The sequence below is a fragment of the Rousettus aegyptiacus genome, unplaced genomic scaffold (assembly GCF_014176215.1).
Source record: "Rousettus aegyptiacus isolate mRouAeg1 unplaced genomic scaffold, mRouAeg1.p scaffold_m13_p_17, whole genome shotgun sequence".
NCBI classification, from domain to species: Eukaryota; Metazoa; Chordata; class Mammalia; order Chiroptera; family Pteropodidae; genus Rousettus; species Rousettus aegyptiacus.
The window spans coordinates 23057749-23076679 of record NW_023416292.1 but is presented as its reverse complement, the minus strand read 5'-3'; the positions used below and the strand labels follow the sequence as shown (position 1 = coordinate 23076679).

At 67.0% G+C, this 18931-nt stretch overlaps 1 protein-coding gene across 1 annotated transcript; it reads right to left on the bottom strand.

Moving 5' to 3' along the window:
• Positions 1–5725: 5725 nt before the first annotated feature.
• On the bottom strand, positions 5726–18505 carry SH2D1B (SH2 domain containing 1B). The gene is made up of 4 exons (XM_016129754.2): positions 15746–18505; positions 11487–11547; positions 9703–9868; positions 5726–8670 (listed from the first exon to the last, which is right to left on the bottom strand). The coding sequence occupies exons 1-4, from the start codon at positions 16108–16110 to the stop codon at positions 8633–8635; spliced, it is 630 nt and encodes a 209-aa protein (XP_015985240.2). The 5' UTR covers positions 16111–18505; the 3' UTR covers positions 5726–8632.
• Between the last annotated feature and the right edge of the window lie 426 nt (positions 18506–18931).

The following is an 18931-nucleotide window of genomic DNA, read 5'->3' as shown; positions in this document are numbered from 1 at the left end:
CGCGTCTCCCGCCCCGTCTGTGCGCACGCGGACTCTGCCCGGGCTGCGGGGGCGGGTCCCGAAGGCGGCCCCTGCGTGCGTGTGCACAGGCTTCGGCGCGGTTCCTGGCAATGGGGTCCGCGTCGCCCGGTTCTGGCGGTCACCGAAGCGCCAGGGGCCCACCCAGCGGCGCCGCGCTCATGGCAAGCGACCGGCTGCCACCAACCCGGCCGCCCGGCGGCCCGCACGCCAGGGCAAGGTGACGAGCCGCTCCGCAGACAGGCGAAGGCGCCGCGCGCTGGGCACTCGCGACGGGTGTCGGCCTGCTGCTCCTGGGCTCCAGTGGGCACGCCGCGCCTCCAGCAGCGGCGGCCGAGCCCCGACGGCCCGGCGCTGCCCTCCTGCCCGGCTCTGCCCGGGCTCGGACGTCTGCCGGGCACTGGGGAACAGGCTCCCTGCACCCCGTCTCTGCCCCCGTGGGCTGGAGCCGGTGTGTGTGGCCGAGGCCTCCCGCTGCGCCGTCGCCCGGGTTCACGTGGACAGTGGTCTAGAATCTGGTGAGTGACGCACCGCCAGGCGCCGCGGGGGGAAGGGAGGGAGACTCCGCGGCGGGGCCTGTGGCGGGGCCGTACCGCGCTGTGCTTCGGGGTAGTGCCTGAGGGGTCGTGGGAGCCGGGGGGTCCGTGCCGGCGGCTCAGGGGCCACGCGAGCGGTTGTTCCATATGTTAAATGTGTCTCTCTGTTTGCTTCCCGCCTGCTCTCTGAGCCCCTCTCTCGGACAGGTAAGAGACTGCCTTTCTCATGGGAGACTTGTGTCCCCCCACATCCTCTCCGCCGGGTGTGCACGGGGGCGTGTCGGGGTGGTGCTGGGGGGGGCCCAGCGGGGGGCACTGGTGCTGCCTGCAGGAAGGGGGGAGCCCCAGCCCACGTCCCTCGCATGTGGGGTGAGGGGCGCCCCGGCCAGGCCCACATTGCACAGAAGGGCAGCTTCTCGCAGCCGGAGCGGGGGCCGCGGGCCAGGCCCGTGGGTGTGGGGGCCTCGTCAGTGGGAAAGGGCTCGGGAGCTGCTTCTGCACGAGGTCGGCCCGGAGCGCGGTCAGCATTCACGTGTCCGCGTAGAAAGTCGGCCGGTCAAAGCGGCTTATCGAGCGCCTGTTGTTGCGCGAGGCCCTGAGCTTCATAGAAATAAAAATCACTTTGGATGCCGCTCCCCCCATCCCTGGCCCCAGGAGCTCCCCGCTGTGGCAGAGACAGAGTGGACGGACCGGGGTGGCAGAGCCGTGGCGGGTGTGGCGGGCTGTCTTTCCGTGGCGTAAGAATTCCGTGTGTCTGTCCTGAAGGGGTGTCCGGGACGGGGCGGCGCCCACAACTCACTCATGTTTGTTAGAGGCCGTCTTACCACGGCGAGGCCAGAGCTACAATCAGGAAGCGCCTGGGCCGGGCGGTGACGTTCATGCGGCTCCCCCGCGGCCCCGCGGCCCAGGCGCCTCCTGGTTTCCCAGGGCTTCTCTGCTGGTTTGTGGATGTCACAATTAAGGAAGAACTAGAAGGGAGTGGGACGTGCTCGGCAAATTAGGCAGATCAGCGTGAAAGGTGCCAGGTCTCGGGCGGAAGCAGGAGCCGGGAGCCCTGCTGAGTGGGCTGGGGCTCCCCCTGGAGCGCGGGTCTCCGCCTGGAACCCACCGGCCTGAACCGCCGGCCGGGGGGGTGCTCGCTCGGCACCCGCGTGGCCCCCGGGGGCGCTCGCCCTGTGCAGCGGTCCGGGCCATTCAGAGGTGGAGGCAGTGGGTCCGTCCACGGGGGAGGCCTCCGGTCCTCTCCCATGGCTGTCCCGTTCCGCGTCCCTGAGAACAGGCCTTCTGGGCCTTGGCTTGGAGGGGTGCCTGCCGAAACCCCCGGCCCAGCGCGGGGGAACCGGCCACGTGAAGGCGGCAGGAGAGAGCGGCCGTCCGGAACGGAGCCCCGCCCAGGGCGGCATGGGATCACCGCCGGGGGCTGGGGTCGGGGGAGCAGCGTGGGCTGCGGCCTGTGCTACCGTGCGGACCGCCTGGCTGAGCCGTCCCGACGGCGCGTGCTGCAGCCGTGACCTCGGCCTCTGCAGGTCTGGCCAGTCAACTCCGATGTTTACTGAGCACCTACTGTGTGTCTGGCCCAGACCAGCCGTCCAAGATACAAAGGTGGATGAGGTGCAGCCTCGGCCCTGTACGCGCTCACGGCCCGTGGGCCTGCACTGCCCACGACAGGCTCGTTTAGCCAGGGGCGGCCCCCGGAGCACCGTCCGCAGTCGGGCCCGGCAGGGCAGGTGCCAGGGGGCTCTGGGGGCGGAAGGCGGTTCCGGGCCAGCCTTGCTGCAAGTGGCCCTGTGGCCCTGGCCGCCCGTCACTCTGAGCCCACGCTCTTTGCCTGCGAGCAGATGCCTCGCCGTGCCCGCCTCCCGAGGCTGCGTTATCAGCGCCCCTGGCCGCCTGGCGCTGAGGGCCGGCCCGGGGCGACGCGCTGTGGGCGCTTGGCGCCTGTGTGCAGATGGCAAATCCCACCCGCGAAGCCCCTGGCCGCTCAGTGGGGCGGCCCCAGCTGCAGGCCGACGCCCCGTCCCTCTGCCGGCTCCGTCCCGGGCCGAGTCGGGGTGCCGTGAAAACGTCACCCTCCACCGCCTCACGCTTGTCCTCAGTGGGCTCGGCCCCCCAGGCGGGGCTCAAGCACGAGTGGAGGCGGCAGGTTTAAGGGCAAGTCAGCATTCGAGCTGAGGCTGCTCGCTGACTAGACAGTTTCCATCGAGGACGCGGGGCCGGAAGGTTCGGGGAGCCCGCGGACACCGGAGCCGCGGGCGGGGCGGGGGGCAGCCCCTCACGGCTCTCTCCCTCCACAGCTGCCCGCGGCACGTTCGAGAACGTGAACGCCACCCTCACGCCCCAGCCGCAGCCCGGCCGTCCCCTTGCCCGCGCGTCCGGGCCGCCGGCCCCCGGCTCTGCCGCCCTGGGCTCTGCGGAGCACGGCAGGCCAGGGCTCTGGGGGGGCGGTGGCCGGGACCTCGAGGACCTGGGCCAGGCCGCGGGGACCAGAGCGAGTGGCCCCCTGCAGCACAGGGAGCCCTGGAGCGGGGCCGGCGTGAGCACCGTGGAGGTCAACATGGCCGCGGAGGCCCAGCTGGCCGGCGGCGGGGACAGCGGGTGAGTGCGGCCCCCATACCCGCAGGTCTGTGGGGCCAGGGGCCAGCCAGGGCCCCCAGGGCACAGCGACCCCAGGGAGGGCGCCGTGCGACGGCGGGCTGGGCCCCGGCCGCACGGGGAGCGAGCACTGTGGCTCGAGGTTCCAATTAGGACAACCGAGCAGACGGTAACCACCGTGGTCCAGAAGCTCGAGGTGGACTTGGCGCGGCCACCGTGAGCCGTGGGCGCCGCCCTGCCTGTGGGCGGAGAAGCCGTGGTGGCCGCCCCCGTCCCCTTCCGTCCCCGCTGTGTGAGCCTGCGCCTGCGGGGCTAGAGCCCTGCACAGGGCTTCCTGCCCAGGCTCCACGGTCACAGCCCAAGAGCCACCTGCGCTCTGGCCACAGGGACCCCCGCGCCGCCCCAGCCACCGCCAACATGCTTGTCTCTGTCCCTTTGCAGGCTGTGGGAAGCGTTCCCCCGCCTGGAGCCCCCGCCTCCCGCGGCCCGGAAGCGCACCCCCCGGGCCCTGAAGACTACGCGGGACATGCTGATCTCCTCCCAGCCCGTGCTGAGCAGCCTGGACTGCGGGGCCGAGCTGGCCCCCAGCCAGCCCCAGGACGCCCCGCCCATCCCCACAGAGGTCACCATGGACGTGGCACATGGGGGCGTGGCCCTGCCCAATGGCCAGCCGTCCCTGTCGGTCCCCGACCTGATCCACCAGGACAGCCAGGATGAGGCCAGGCTGAAGGCTACCGAGGGCAGAAGGGCCCCCTTCCCCGGCACCGTCCAGAGAAACAGCGGCTCGCTGAGCCCGAGCCCCGCCAGCCCGGCCGAGCGGCCGGCGGACAGCGGCCTGGACAGCGAGGGCCCGCACCCCGACCTGCTGTCCTTCGAGTAGGGCCCCCGCCGCGGCCCCGGCCGGCCCCGCCATCCTCCAGGCTGCCCTCCCGGGTCAGGGCCTGGCCACAGATGGCGGAGGCCTGGGCCGTCCCCGCTGGCCACCTGAGCTCTGGGCCCAGCGGCTTCGGCTCCTGCGGGGTGGCCGGGTGGGACCTCCCTCTGGCCAGCGTCTTCGCTCCTGCCTCCGCTGGCCTCGGGTCACGCTGGGGCACGATGGCTCTGGCTTGGTGACGGGCACAGACCCAGAAGGCCACCCACTGACGCGGCCCAGCGGGGCTGCCGCTGGGACAGTGCAGGCCCTGGCGGTCACCCGGCCTTTCGCCCCGTGGGTGCAGTGTCCTCGGACTCGCTCCTCGGCGTGAGTTTCCCAGAGTGCCCTGGGTTCTCCTGAGCACGGCGGGATGGGGGCAGGGGGCCTTGGTGTGTGGCGCGCCCGGCTGCCCGGCCTCCACGCGGGGGCTCGGTGGGCTTCTCCGATGGGCCTGGGCTCCTCCCAGCACCGGGCGGCTGCGGCCGGGTGATGCTGTGGCCATGGGTGTGAGGCCGCAGGCCCCGCTGGCCCAGGCACTGTGCTCCGCGCCCCACCCACCCCCAGCCACGCTGCAGTCCTGGCCCTCGACCCCAATCAGCACGGGGTCCTACCAGGGATCCCAGCACCATTGCCATGGCAACCCAGTGTTCCCCAGACGCGTCTGACACCAAATAGGGGCTGGGGGCTCTGCTCCAGCGCCAACGGCCCTCCCTGCCCCCCAGCTCGGCGCTGTGACCCCACCGAGGGCCCCGGCTCAGACCAGCCCTGTCCACCCCCTGCTTCCTGTGTCCGCGCCCAGCCTGACCACCCTGAGACTGCCACCCTGGCAGCCACCCCGACACGCTCGCATGCTCACACACGCACATGCACATGCACACACGCACACGCACACACACTAGCACGCACACACGCATGCACTGCACACAGTCCAGCATGCACGCACACACATGCACGCACAGATGTGTGCACCCACACCATGCACACACATGCACACACACTCCAGCATGCACTCACACACATGCATGGACGTACGCGCACACACACACACACACCATGTACACATGCACACTGCACCCGCATGCACACACTGCACACATGCATGGACACACCATGTACACATGCACTCGCACACCAATATGTACACACGCATGCACTGCACGCATGCATGCACACATACATGCACACCAGCACACATGCATGGACACACACCTGGATGCACACAGGCACACACTGCATACACTGCTCACACGCACACACACCACACACACACACACATGCGCAGCCCTTGTCCTGGGTCCGGCTCTCGGGGAGCCTGGCCTTTGGCGGGTTGGTCCAGTCAAGGGGTGAGGATGGAGGCAGGGCCTGTCCTCTCTGTGCACAAGAGGACTCTGGGGCCCAGTCTCTCCTCTCCCTGTCCCCCCCACCCGTGTCCTGTGCCCTGTGGGCAGCTCCGCTCTGAGCTTCCGGAAGCCGGGAGTGGGTGTTCCCTGCCTGGAGGGGAGGACATCCCTGTCACGGACGGGGACGATGTGAGACAGACACACCTGATCCACCAGCTGTCGAGGGGCAGAGAGTGGCCCGGGCGGGGTGGGGGCAGAGATTACAGATCTGAGTATTTTCTAGAGATTTTATATTTATATTTTAATAACTTTCTGGTAGAAGAAAATGGCACAATAAAGAGATTTATTTGGTTTTGCTGGTCTGCTTGTACCCTCCCGACGGGGATGGTGGTTGGTGTTCCAACTCGGATGGTCAGGCAGAGAATGACCGGGGACGAGGGGCTGGGCCGCCAGCCTCCAGGCCCCGGGGCACGTGACTGTCCCTCTTCCCGCGCCCGCGGTGTCGGGGGCATCGGCGTGACATTCGCGGGTGAGGCCTTCAGGAGCGGAGGGGACACAATGACCGATCGTCCTCCAGCCCGGTGACTCCTCAGTCAGGCTCCCTGGGCTGACGCTGGTCGGCAGCGTCCCGTGGTTCCAGGTGCACGGGGCGCAGCGTGGCCTGCGTCCCGGGCTGCGTGCTCCCCGCCCCGTCCCCTCCCCTCCGGCGGCCCCCGCGCTGCTGAGCTCGTTTTTGTGTCTCGACAGTTCGTTGCTTCTCGTTTCGTGTCCCGCTGGGCGAAGTCCTGCGGCTTGTGCTCTGCGGCCCGGCACTCGGCACGGCGGCCCCGAGGCCCGGCACGCCGTCCCAGGCAGCGCGACGCTAGGTCCGGCACCGTTTCGTCTACGGAATCCAGTGAACGCAAGACACGTGGGGGAGGACGAAAACGAAGGCGCGAGGCGTCACCTGCGGGGCCAGCGCGCGCGAGGGCGGCAGGCGGCAGGCTTCACACGCCGAACGGGACGACGAAGGCGGAGTCTCAAGACGAAGAGGAACGAACGGAAGGGGCTACGACAGCCGTAAAAAGCCACATCCCTAAGACGCCCTCGGCACGGTTCTCACAAGGACGCCGGCGCCGCGAGCATCGGCATGCGGCCTGGCGGGCGGGGGAGCCGGGAGACTCGCTCCTCTCCGATTCCGAGATCGAAGGGGTGGAAAAAGGAAACCTGTGGCCACATTCGCTCTGCACGATCTCGAGTACGGTGAGCCGCGGCGGAGAGAAGGAGCTTTAAGGCGCGTGGGACCGAGAGACGCGCCGTCCGCGGAGCGCTCGGCCAGGCCGCTGCGGGAACCAGGCCGTCGCCTGGGCGCCCTGCAGTCCGGGCTCCCTGCGGACGCGGAGACGAAGGCGCTGGGAACGACCGCAAAGCTGCGCCGGGCGCACGCGCGGGCTCCGGCCGCTCACCCCGCAGCGGGCGGGGTGGTCTGAAGCCGTCAGCGCAGCGCTCGCCTTGAAATGTGTTCGTCAGAAAACGATAAACGTTGAAAACCAGCCGGATAAGCTCGACACGATGAAAGTAAACACGAAAGACAATCTGAAAACCTGCGTCGCCGTGGACAACCTAAACAATCCGCACACCCACGCTGGCCTCAGCGGGGCTGCCGAGATGGACAGAGCTGATCGGTCGGAAAGCGGGAAGCACAGGAGTGAGGATGTGGCTGTCACCGCGCAGCCTCGGGGCCGCGAGGGAATGTCGGGGGCCGCGTGCCAGCGAAAGGGAGCGGCGGGTGAATTCCTGGAAGAATAAAGTGCCGAAGTTGGCAAACTAACTGGATAAACCAGTGAGAATTAGAGCTTTTCGAGGAGCTGTAACGGAGTCTTCCCCTCTTCGCCAGAGCCTCAGGCTCGGCTCTGCACGAACACTGGCCTTTAGAGGGACAGGTCGCCCGCACCCAACAAAGCTGTCACCGCCTCGTGTGACGAGTGCGCCACGATGCAGTAAATGACCGTTCCGTCGCGTCTTTGCGTTTTAATGCAGAAATCTCGAGTGCAGTGGACTTCCTGAACCCGGCAGCTGGTTGGCAGTTCAGGCGCGTGGGGACAGCGCGTGGTTCCTGCGGCAGCGCAGCGAGGACGGGGGGCGGGCGTCACTGCCGCCCGGGCGGGGAGGGGACCTCGGTCGACACAGCGATTCGTCCGGCCACCCAGTCCGGGAACGTTCGCCAGACGTACTTTCTGTGCTGAGGATGGCCGTGGGCCCTGGACGCTGGGCGCGCATCTTCACACCACGCAGACGGAATGAGGACTCGCCTCGGGGGGCCGTCCCTGAACTGGCCGGGGGGCTGGCTCGCCCGTCCGTGGAGTGTGGCCGCAACCCGTCTCTGCTGGGTGGCAGCTGCAGGAGCTCATGATGGCTCGCCCTCTGGGGCTCCAGCCACCGCGCCTGCTGGTCACAGGGCGTCTCCTCGGTCACCTGGAGAGGTGGGGCCGGTGTGGAGAGCGGGTGCAGCACCCGGTCGCCCCGCCCCCGCCGGCCGTAGCGTCCCATCGGGTGGCAGGATTCCCAGGCCCGAGGCTGGCGGCGGTCCCCTTTGGCAGTGGGCATGCGGTCGGTCACCCCGCACGCTGAATGTGCGCGCCGAGGACATGGGGGAGCCCCCCATGCCCCGAGGCGCAGCCGGCAGGACAGGGGCCACACCGGTGCTGCTGAGCGGGGGGACATCGACGAGAGGGGCGGACTCGGGCACGGTTGTCCACGGCGACGTCCGCCAGCAAGACCCAGACCAGGAGGGGGCAGGAGGCGGGTCGCCGGGCGGGGAGGGAGAAGCCCCCGGCCAGGAGGCACAGGTGGGGTGGGCAGCGCTGGCTGGGGGGGTGGGGCCCGGCCGGTGACGTGTGCACATGTCCCCCGGCAGGACGGGGCTCAGCAGCGAGGCGGGGCAGCGAGGCGGGGCAGCACCACCGCCACCCAGCCTCCGGCCCAGAGGGGGCGCGGCCTCCAATGCCGCCGCAGCCCACCAGCCCCTACTGCACGGTCCAAGGTGACGTCCCCGTGACGGGCGGCTGTGCCACAACCCAGCCAGGGGACGGGCTCCAGCTGCCCTGAGCGGAAGAGGCTGCGAAGCCTCTGGCGGTGTGCGGGGGCGGCGGGCACACCCGAGGCGCCGTCGCCCCGCGCGGGCTGCTCGTCTCCGAGGGCTCCGCCTGCCGGGCCGGCCGTGGTGACGCTGTCACCTTGTGCCCTCCTTGTCCTCAGGGCAAGACCTTCACGTAGTCACTGCTGTCGTTCTCTGGGGAGCAGACAGCAGCCCCGCGTGAGCCCCGCGCCCAGCACGCACGCCCCCCAACCCGCCGCAGGGCACCGAGGCCTGTCCCCGCACACGCGCGCAACCCGCGGTGGCAGGTGGCACGTGGCGCGGGAGGGAGCCCGGGCGTCGCCCAGCGGGGCCGTCAAGCTCGTTCTCAGGAGGCCAGGCAGGGGACGCGGGGGCAGGGGCAGGCAGGGCCCTCGTCTCGGTCTTGGGGACAGCCTCTAAGGGGCCCCTGGGACACGTGCCCGGTTCCCCGCCACTGGAACCCGCCTCTCCGTGGCCCGTCCGGCCTCCGGGGTTCTAGCTCCGCCCCGCGTGCCTGTCGCTCTGCGTCTGGGCGGGAAGCGGCCGAGGGCGTCGCCTGCAGCTGCGGCTGTGGGGACCTGGTGTGCAGGCCCCGGCAGGGGGGACGGAGCAGGGGGACAAGGCGCAGGGAGGGCGGTGCACTCAGGAGTGGCCATGCTCGTGGGCCGGGGGGCGGGGGGGGGGCGGTGCATGCGGAAGCCGGCGGCAGTGTGGCGGCACTGGGTCCCAGGACACCCCGCCCCGCCCTCCGCCCTCCGCCCTCTGCCCTCGGGACCTCGTCTGCTGTCACCCGCCAGTGGGTCACTGCCATCTTCTGCACCGGGAACACGACTGAGTGTCCCAGTGAGACGAAACGGCCAGGCAGGCAACGTGTGACAGCTGCCCGGGGCGGTTCTGGGGTGCGGGCTCCCCGCACGGTCCCAGCGGGGCTGCACACCTGGTGGACAAACGCTTCGCAAGTGCCCCGTGGACGTCACAGGAGGAACCGGGGGGCCCGGCGGAAGCAGTGCCCTCCCCTGAGGACCGACTGCCTCTGTGTCTGTCCCCAGACCTACGTGTGGAAGCAGAAGCCCGCACTGCCCAGCTGCCCAGCTGCCCGGCGCGGAGTGCGTCGGCTGCCTCGGGCCCCCCGCAAGCCGGCTCTTCCCCGCGGGCGCCGCGGTGGGCCACTCTGGGGACCAGGTTGCTCCCCGACTCCTCCATTACCGTAATCGTCATCCGGCTCCAGCCCGAGCCTCCCCCCACTCGGGCAGGGGCTGCGTCTGGCGACTGGCTTCTGAAGGGCGACCACCAGCCCTTGGTTTGGCTTCCTGAACTTGGAGATCAGTCGCTCCAGGTTTGGGAAGAGCTGCTTCTGAACGCCTTCCACGGTCTGCAGAGACACAGAGGGGCGCCCTGGTCACCGTACGCCCGGGGCGGCCTCCACCCGCGAACCAGGCACAAACGGCTCAGTGCAGGCCCCAGGCCACCCGTGACCCAGCCTCTCGGGGGGAAGAGGGTGACCATGGGACGCAGCTCAGGCCGCCTCGCGGGTCCCTTCGGGCCGTCCCTGTAGATATGCCGGGTGCTGGTGTCGTGGACGGCTGGCGGGAAGTGCAAACGCACGGCTTCCACGCTCGCGAAGGCAGAGTCCAGGGCAGCAGAGGACGCGGAGGCCGGCGGAGGCCGACGCAGGCCGCAGGGCCCGGCGGAGGCCGCGCGCTCGCTCCCTGTCCACAGCTGGGGACCAAGGACAGCTCCCACCAGCGCACGGGCACACGGACCGCCCAAGGCCTCTGCTTCCTCACACTCAGGGGCTCGGCTCTGTGGCCGCCACTGGCTCCAGTGGCTGCCGCACTGCCCACAGAGGGCGGGGGTCACGGGCCGGCTGGCCTGCAGGTGGCTCGGCTCCCTGATGGCGTCAGGCTGACGCTGCGGTCCTGCGGGGAGGCCTCAGGCGAGGGACCCCGTCAGCCTGGACAGCAGCACCGCAGGCCGCGTGGGCTGTGGCTGGCTTGTCGGCCCGTCCGGGCGGGTCACCCAGTTTGCCAAGGCGGGCACAAGGGAGGAGCGGTCCAAAGCATGCCACGCTTTAGAAGACAGTGCGTTTGGAAACAATTTCAAACTTGAAAAAAGTTGCAAAAATATTTTTGCGTTTCCATCTATATTCTTTACACATACCCCAAACGTTAGCGTTTTATCTACTTTTGACTCTTTCTGCGTGTGCACATGTGTATGTGCATATGTACATACATGCATTCTTTTAGAACTTTTCGTGAGCTGCAGACACGATGTCCCTTTAACCATAAATGCTTCAGTGTTGCCCAAAGACCGGGCCGCCCCTCACCCACACTCCAATTCGAACGCGGGCGTCCGCCTCAGGCGCCCCCCAGCTCCCCCCTCCGCAGCCTCGTCCAGCGGCTGTCGGCTGCCCCGGCGATGTCCCCTTTCTGCAGAAGGGGTGTGAGCGTGAGCGTGTGCGTGAGCGTGTGCGTGCGTGGATCACTGCATATTCTAACCTCTTTCGGACGGGCGCCGTGGATACCAGCATGTTGACGATCCTGATAAATCCTGCAGTAAAGTCTGCTTGACCTTGAACTGCAGGTGTTTCGGAAAGGTCATCTCAAGACCTCCGCTGGTAAAGAGTCAAGAACACTGCTTATATACTACTTCCTGAGCCAGAGGAGGAAATGCAAAAGGAGCAAAAAGGTTTACCTGCTCAGCTCTCAGTAAACCGGGAAAATTCGTGAGACCGCAGATGACCTGCTGATGGCCTTGCCCCGGACCGCCCGAACCCGCAGACGCCCACGTCCGGCAGCCTCCTCGCCAGCAGAGGCCGAGCAGCCAGGGCTGTGGGTCCCTGCGACCTTGACACAAACGGGACCACACCCAGTGCCGGCATCGTCCTGCGACGCTAGCTCTGCACGGCGCCCCCTGTTCAGAAGATGCCTCCGCGCGGCGGGCGCAGGCGAGGGGTGGCCGCGGCCCCCCACAGCCACCGGTGCGCTCACCTGCACGTGGTACCCGTTTTTCTCTCTGAAGATGCGGTACGTGTAGACGAAGTCCTTAAACCTGTGGGAAGAGGGCTGGGTGAATCCCATGGTTCGTCCACGCAAACCCAGCCTGGCCCTTTTCGGACGCTCCCATCTGGGGGGCTTTGGCGCGGGGACCCTGTGCGGGTGGTGGGAGCCTGGGCTGCAGGGACAGGGGCGAGCCGAGAGAATTCCCCGCTGCTGGGGCCTGCGTGGCCCCGTCCTCGCTCGGCGCTAAGTGGGAGCAGCTGGCGGGAACCGCGGGCTGCTCCGGCGCCCATTAGTGAATGCCACGCCGCCGTCCTCGTGAGACACCTCGGCGTAACCGAAGCGGAGGACGTCGGGATTTCGTCCCCGGACGTGGCGCCTGCTCCCTGGGGCAGGAGCTGTCGGCTAAGGAACTCGATCAGGATTTAGACGACGGACCCGACCGGCGGCGTCCGCAGCAGGAACCAGCACACACCACGACACGTCTCCAGTTCCAAGAGGTCATCGATCGTGAGCCACAGCATCGACTTCACGACGGCTTCTGGCGAGAGGGCACACGCTGAGCGCCTATCGGCCGTCAAACAGGCTCCGGTGCCGCGAAAGACACTAACGTGCGAACACGAGACGCAGACACGCCGGCGTGAGCTTCCAACGGCCTGACTGGCCCCTGTGCCAAGGAATCGAGTGGCCGGTGTTTCGACAGAACTGGGAGGTCAGACGGCAGGTGGCAGCCGTAGGGACAGGCGGCCTGACCCTTCGCTGTCTGGGGGCTTTGCAATTGGCTTCAAGCCCCAGCCCTGTTCATGGGGTTTCCTAAGGCCCGGACACACCGGTGGGCGACCCCAAATCACATGACGAGCAACGCTGAGGTTCGCATGCGCCCTCGTCCACACGTGCCTCGTGGAAGCGTCCCCCAGCTGCGGCGAGCGCTCACGAGTGTCTGTTCGCAGAAACGTGGTTCTGATCAGGCCCAAAAAGGCTCATGCGTTGCATTCGGTTGATCACGTGGTTTTCTGAAACCCAACTTTACCACATAGCTGAAGCTGAAGTCTTAAATAAGGGACTATTTTTACCCCAGATACAAAATTAAATCCGAAGGAGCTACACTAACTCTGAAACCTAAATCTATAAAACGCTAGGAATAAATCGGAGAAAAAAATCTTTGTGGATTGCGTCAGGCGAGGATTTGTTAGACACAATGCTAAAGCCACAACCCGTAAAAGAAAAAAAATCGAATTGGGCTTCATTAGAACTGAGGGCCCCGGTCCTTCGAAATATACTGTTAAGAGGATGAAAAGAGAAGTCACCACAGGGAATAGAATATTTGCAAACCGCCCAGCCCATAAAGAACTCGCATCCAAAACACGCAAAGAATCATCAAGGCTCGATGAGAAAATTGGAAGAACGTAAAAATTTTAAATAGGTGAGATATCCGCGTGGACACGGCATCAGAGAAAACGTGCGGGCGGCTTACCTGGCCCTGGAAAGGCTCTCGGCATTAGTCGCTAGCGAAAGGCGAATCAAAAGCACAGCGAGACAGGCCGCGCGCCTGCCGGCGTGGCCAACGGGCCGGGCCGCGCGCGGCGTCAGGGAGGGCGTGGGGCCGTCAGGACGCCGTGTCGGTGGGAGTGACGGTCCCTTTGGGAAACGGCTTGGTGGTTCCTCAGAAACATAAACCAGCACGGAACACGCGACTCGGCCGCCCCGTTCCGGGTCACTCGCCTGGACAGCGAAAGCTCGACGCGGCCACAGGCGTCGGCAGCCGCGCTAGTGGCGAAGGCGGTGGAGCGAGGGCAAACTGGACGCGTGCCTGGAACGGCACACTGCCGGTTCCCGGGGACCCTCGCGACGGCTCCTCGGGGGCTGGAGTGCGGCAGGAAGCCTGCCGCTCCGTGCCCGGTGGGGTCACACCAGGGCTGGCACCGTGCCGGGCGCAGCCGCGGAGCCAGAACGCGGGGCCAGGCTGGGCGGGGGCCGTCGTGTCTTGGGGTCCGGGCCGCGCTGGTGGCTGCACAGGCGCATGCTAGTGTCAGAACCCCCCGGCCGCACACTTTCGATGTGACGCCGCGAGTCCACGGCGAGGCTGCGCAGGCGGCCACGGTGCGGACGTCGTGGCTGGGGCTGGCGTGTGCCCCGGCTTTGCTTCCGTTCATTTCGCACGCGTGGCTCTCGTTCTTTCCATGGCTGGCGTTGGCCCGAGGGAGAAAAGCGCTTCCTGTCTGCGGGCAGGGCCTCGGCCGGCTTTGGCCCTCCTGTGAGAGGGCGGCCGGCGCCGGGCAGGGCCAGCGACCGGGCCTGGCGGCCATCCGCTCCTCTGCGGCTCACGGCCCTCAGCGTCCGCCACGCTCACATTTCCGGGGCCCGTGGAGGACGGGCAGGTGCACGGGCTGCCGGGTCCGTTGCTGAGTCTTCGGCGCTACATCTTCAGCTGCGACTCGGAGGGGTCGGCCGCCGGGCCTTCTGCGGCCCCCCTGCAGTGCGTGCGGCCCGGCCGGGGAGGCGACGGGGTGCCCCGCCCGGGTCTGGGCTCGGCGCCTGGGCGTCCCGCACTGGCGCGGGTCCCTCGCTGTGACCACGGCTGTGGGGAGGTCGGCTGGAGGAAACGGGGTCGAGTGTGTCCTGTGAAGTCGGCCCGTGTCTTCCGTCTGTGTGCCGTGACGGTGGCAGCCCTGGCGCCGGCCTCCGCGCGGCTGTGAGTGGAGTGCGCGAGCCGAGGTGCGCGGGGGCACCGCACCCAGGCTGACCCGGGGGAGAGGGCCGGGCGAACTCCCAAAGGCGCGGGTGCCAAGGTGCTGGTGTCGAGTCGCACTCGGTGTGTCGGAAGTGAGCTGCGTCTGGCTCTGTGTCGGTTACGGTGCAGCCAATCGACAGCAGCTGGCGGTCACGACGGGGTGCGGGGAGACACACGTGCCACCCTGAAGAGAGCCAGCCACGCACGGTCCTGTGCAAGGGGCCGCGTGCGCACACGGGCCGGCACACGCGTGCGGGCCCCCCGGAGACCGCTCTGGGCTCGGGGCTGAGATCGTGTCTGCTTGCCGCTGACGCCTTTCTCTACACTTGAGTTTTCTGAAACAACAAAAACGTTTGAACTGGTTTCCTTCCCCCCCGAACCGGGGTTTTTCCACAGATCTCGGTGCCTGAGCACTGGAGGTGACCCTGGGCCTCTCCGTCTCGCTCCTCTTCTGCTGCCTCCCGGCGAGGCCGTGCGCTTCGCCGTGCCGGCCCCATGGCCAGAAGGGCCCTCGGGCCGCCCGGGGTCCCCGCGGCTCTGCGTGTTGCCTCCGACAGCCCAGCGTCTTGCTCGTGGGCATTTCCGGGCGGCTCTATCAGGCTGCGCGATCAGGCAAGCACTTCCCGTTCTCAGTCCCCGTGGGCCACTGCCCCGTGCGGCTTCCTTCATCTCGCACTTCCCCCGCGACGCTCCTGCTGAGTCTGCGAACGCACAGAAGCCGGCATGCTGCCACCCGGCACCGCGGAGAGGGCCTCGGGGGGGGGCGGGGGGGGGGTGGCGCCGCACACCGGGGCCGCCCGCCACGCCCACGGTCCCCACTCGCGCACTCGCGCCGCGGGTCGCGGGGCACACGCCACGCAGAGGGCGCCTGGGCGGTGGAGGCTGCGTGCTCGAGCCGCGCACACGCAGGAAGTGGGCCGGGCCCTCCCCGTGCGGACGCCCTGTCCCCATCACGGCGTCCGCTCCCGCCGGGCCGCCACCTCCCGAGGGCGGGACGAAGGCCCGCGGTGTCTGTCCTGGTCCCCGCGCCGGGAACTACGCCGAAGGCCTTGCCGCTGAGCGTGCGAGGCGCCCATCGCCCCGAGCCCCAGCTCCCATCAAGCCTGGGGGAGGCAGCCGCCCCCGTCCACACACGTCACAGTGGAGCCCGACACACGGGAGGCTAGGGGATCGCTCGCGGCCAGAGCTGGACGTCCGTGCCACCTGTGAGCTGCCAGCCTCACAAGGACCACGATGGGCCACCGCCGAGCGTCGGCCTCACCGCGACACAGCCGCGCGCAGGCCGGGCCCCCCGTCGCCCGCAGGTGCCCCGCAAGCACTTATTCTGCCTCTCTGTTTGGTGTATTGTTTGCACATTTCTCAGCGACTTGCCCAAGGTGAACAGACAAGCTCGGGCGGTTCCAGCTGAGAACACACAACCTCTCTGCTCCTCGGGGCCCCACAGCCAGAGCGAAGCCCCGTCCTCCTCCCCCGTCGCCACTTGCCGTGGCTGCGGCGCGTGGAAGGCCAGGCTACTCACGAGACGCAGAGGCACAGGGCGCCGGGCACCGACTCGCTGTCCCTCAGCAGGAAGCTGCCGTCCGCTCCGTCCTGGAGCAGTAGCTTCTCACAGGCCCTCTTAGACAGAGGGCCGTGGTAGTACGGCAGATCCATGGGGGCCCCGCAGACCCCCGACCAGCTCCAAGCCCAGGAAGGTTCTGAGGAGGGGGCTAGGGGCGCTGGCCCGCGGGAGGCGCCTCTTCCTGCTCTGGCCTTCAGGATTGACTTGAGGCTGCTCTGTGGATGAAACTGGTATAGTAAGAACAGGAAATGAGAAGGGTGATGACCACAGCTTGCAGCTCGCAGACGGCCTGAGTGCGAGTGACGGATGTGGGTGAGAGGCATCCGCGCGTCTGGCGGGGCCGTGCAAGCTGCTGGTGGACAGACTCCAAGGCCCTCCCGGGGCTTCGATGGGGAAATCAAACTCCCGGAACTGCGAGTGGCGTGTCACCCTAAGTGGCCAAGGCCCACTTCCGCTGGCTCCCGGTGCCCCTCGCAGGGGCACGCCACTGCTTAACAGGAGCCCGTCATCGGCGGAAGCTGCTCGCGACCGCGCTGAGCTCTGGACGGGCCTGGAAAGCGGCGCGGCGGCCCGTGGGACCGGATGCGTCTGGACACAGGGGCGCAGTCACGAGGCAGGGCTTCCGGGGTCAAAAGGCACGAAGGACAGAAGATGCCGCCGGGAACAGAAAGCGGCTGGACCCCGAGGGGGACGGCCCGTCCCTGGCCGGGGCTCCTCGCCGCAGGAACAAGCCCGTCTCCAACGGCCTCGGCGCGCGGGGACGTAGCAGGTGCAGGCGGGAGGGCCCCTGGGCTGTGCAGACTCAGGGCAGCGACGCGTCCCACGAAGCCCACGGGAGAGCCCCTCTGCTCGGCCTCTTCCACCGCGGGCTGCGACCAAAGGTGTCTCTGCGACCTCGGGGTGGGAGGCAGCCCTGGGGGTGGTTTCTACAGCTCTCTCCAGCTTTGCCGAGACATAACTGACAGATGGCACTGTAGGTTTCGGGGGACAGTGTGACGGTTTGACACGTTGACATGCGACGAAACGGTGCCGCAGCCTCGGCCGACGCCTCCGCCTGACGAGTCACGCCGCGACTGCTTCCCTTCCGTGGCGGGAACGGTTCAGATCTCTCTCACGACTTTCGAGACTCCGACACGCCGTTGCTAGCTGCTGTCGCCGTGCTGGACGTGGTCCCCAGAGCCTCCTCGTCTTCCGGCTGGGAGTTTGTGCCCTGCGGCCAACATCCCCACGTCCTCCACGGCCTTTTTGAGCAACCAAACAATCCTACATATTATTTAGTTGTGAATCAATTATTAACTAACCTCAGATAAACAAGCCGCGCTGGCACGTCTGTGACGGAGCGTGGCCTCGAATCGGCTGCGCGGTCCCCTCCCCGCGCGGCGGCCTCGTCCGGAGTCTGGGGCCCGTTCGCGTCCCGGGCGCGCCCCACGCGTAGGCGGCCACGTGCTCATGCAGCCTCGCTGCGCGAGGCAGCGATGCTAATCGAGACGCATGTGCTTTCAAATCCCAAATCCTCAGTGGCCTCGGGCAGTTGCTCCTTAGTTTCTTGGGAGTTAGGGCGCTTGAGAAGTGTTCAAAGATGCAGGAGGAAACTGAGCGCCAAGCTTCGTGTGACACGAGGGAGGACGTGATCGGGCACCCGGCCGCCTTCATCGCCGCGGAGGCTCTCCTGCCTTTTCATCTCGTCTTACAACCCTCATCCCCACTCACCACACGAGTGACGCAAAGTAACTCCATACTGAGATAACCTCTGTCACTATGTCAGTGAAAACCAGAAGCTTGGAAACAGGCTGGGCTGGCAACGCTGGGTGACCCAGAATGGAACTCATGCATCGCTGGTCAGAACATGACGTGGCTACGGTTGGAGCGAAGGGGCATCTGGCCACGGTTGGCAAAGTGACGGATGCTTTACCTGCTGGCAGAACTATCAATTCCATTTTGTGATGCCCAGTGCAGTAAGCGCTTCGCATAAAGATCGTCAGTGAGTGAAAACTGTAGGCGAGTGTTTGATCGTGACCTTTAAAAGCGGGGAGATCGAGCTGCCGCTGCCTGAACCCGCGGATCAGACCCAGCGTGTCCCTGAGCGGACAGCCCGACGCGGCCGGCAGCTCCTGGCACCCTGTGACGTGGACGGCCAGAACACCTGCACTGGAAATGAATCGAGGCCTTGCAGCTGACTGCATCTATGGAAGTGTCGCGAGGCAGCAGACAGACAAAGCCGGTGCTGGGACGTTCGACAAACAACTACTGCGGCCTCTTCCTAAGTCAACGCCATAAAAGCCGAGCCAGGTAGTGTGGTGCGGGCCGCTGGAGGCTCAGGGGGACAGATGAGGCACAAAACCAGTGTAATGTGGGGATCCGACTGAATCCTGGCTTGAAAAAAGCCAGGATCCAGGAGCCTCACTTTAGTGAAAAATCGAGATACTCAGAAGCAAGCATAGCCCCTGAGGAGTGGAGCTGGTGTGCGGCCTTGCGACCGGCAAGCAGCCACATCTCTGTCTCCCTGCCCAGCAGCCCCACGCCGGAAACTGACCCCTGCCACCTCCAGGCCCTGGGAGTGCTCCGAGAGGTCTGGGGATGCCAAGAAAAGGCATGCACTCATGTGCTCAAACATGCCCATCCAACCATCCCTCGTCCATCGTCCATCCGCCCATCGAGCCAGCCATCCATCCACCCATCTGTCCATTCACCTATCATCCATCATCCATCCATCCACCCATCCATCCATCCATCCATCCATCCGTCCACCTGTCCATCCACCCATCATCCATCAACTGTCCATCATCCAGCCAGCCAGCCAACCATCCATCTATCATCCATCCATCCATCTCTCCATCCACTCATCATCTATCATCCATTCATCCATCTATTCATGAAATGAATCATTCATGCAGGGGTCAGAGGTGCTTCCCTTGCATGACCTTTCAAGGGCACGGGGTCCACAGGGGCCCTACCCAGCAAGGCCTTTCCCCCAACTGAGGGCCCTGAGTCAGAAAGGTTGGGGGATGGGGCAGAAAGAAGAGGCTGAGTGGCTCCGGGACCTGACCGGGACAGGCTGACTGGAGTGGAGAGGGGAAAGGGGGAGGAGGGCAAGGGCGCGGAGAGTGTGGGTGCCCAGGGCCAGGGCACCGGGCGTATCAGACT

Excerpts from the sequence above, each read along its gene's own strand:
- SH2D1B (XM_016129754.2), bottom strand. The coding sequence starts at position 16,110 with ATGCCTCTCACCCACATCCGTCACTCGCACTCAGGCCGTCTGCGAGCT. Across the intron at positions 11,548-15,745 it reads GCCCTGTGCCTCTGCGTCTC|GTTTAAGGACTTCGTCTACA; the intron begins GTGAGTAGCCTG and ends CTCTTCCCACAG. Across the intron at positions 8,671-9,702 it reads GGAGCCGGATGACGATTACG|AGAACGACAGCAGTGACTAC; the intron begins GTAATGGAGGAG and ends TCTGCTCCCCAG.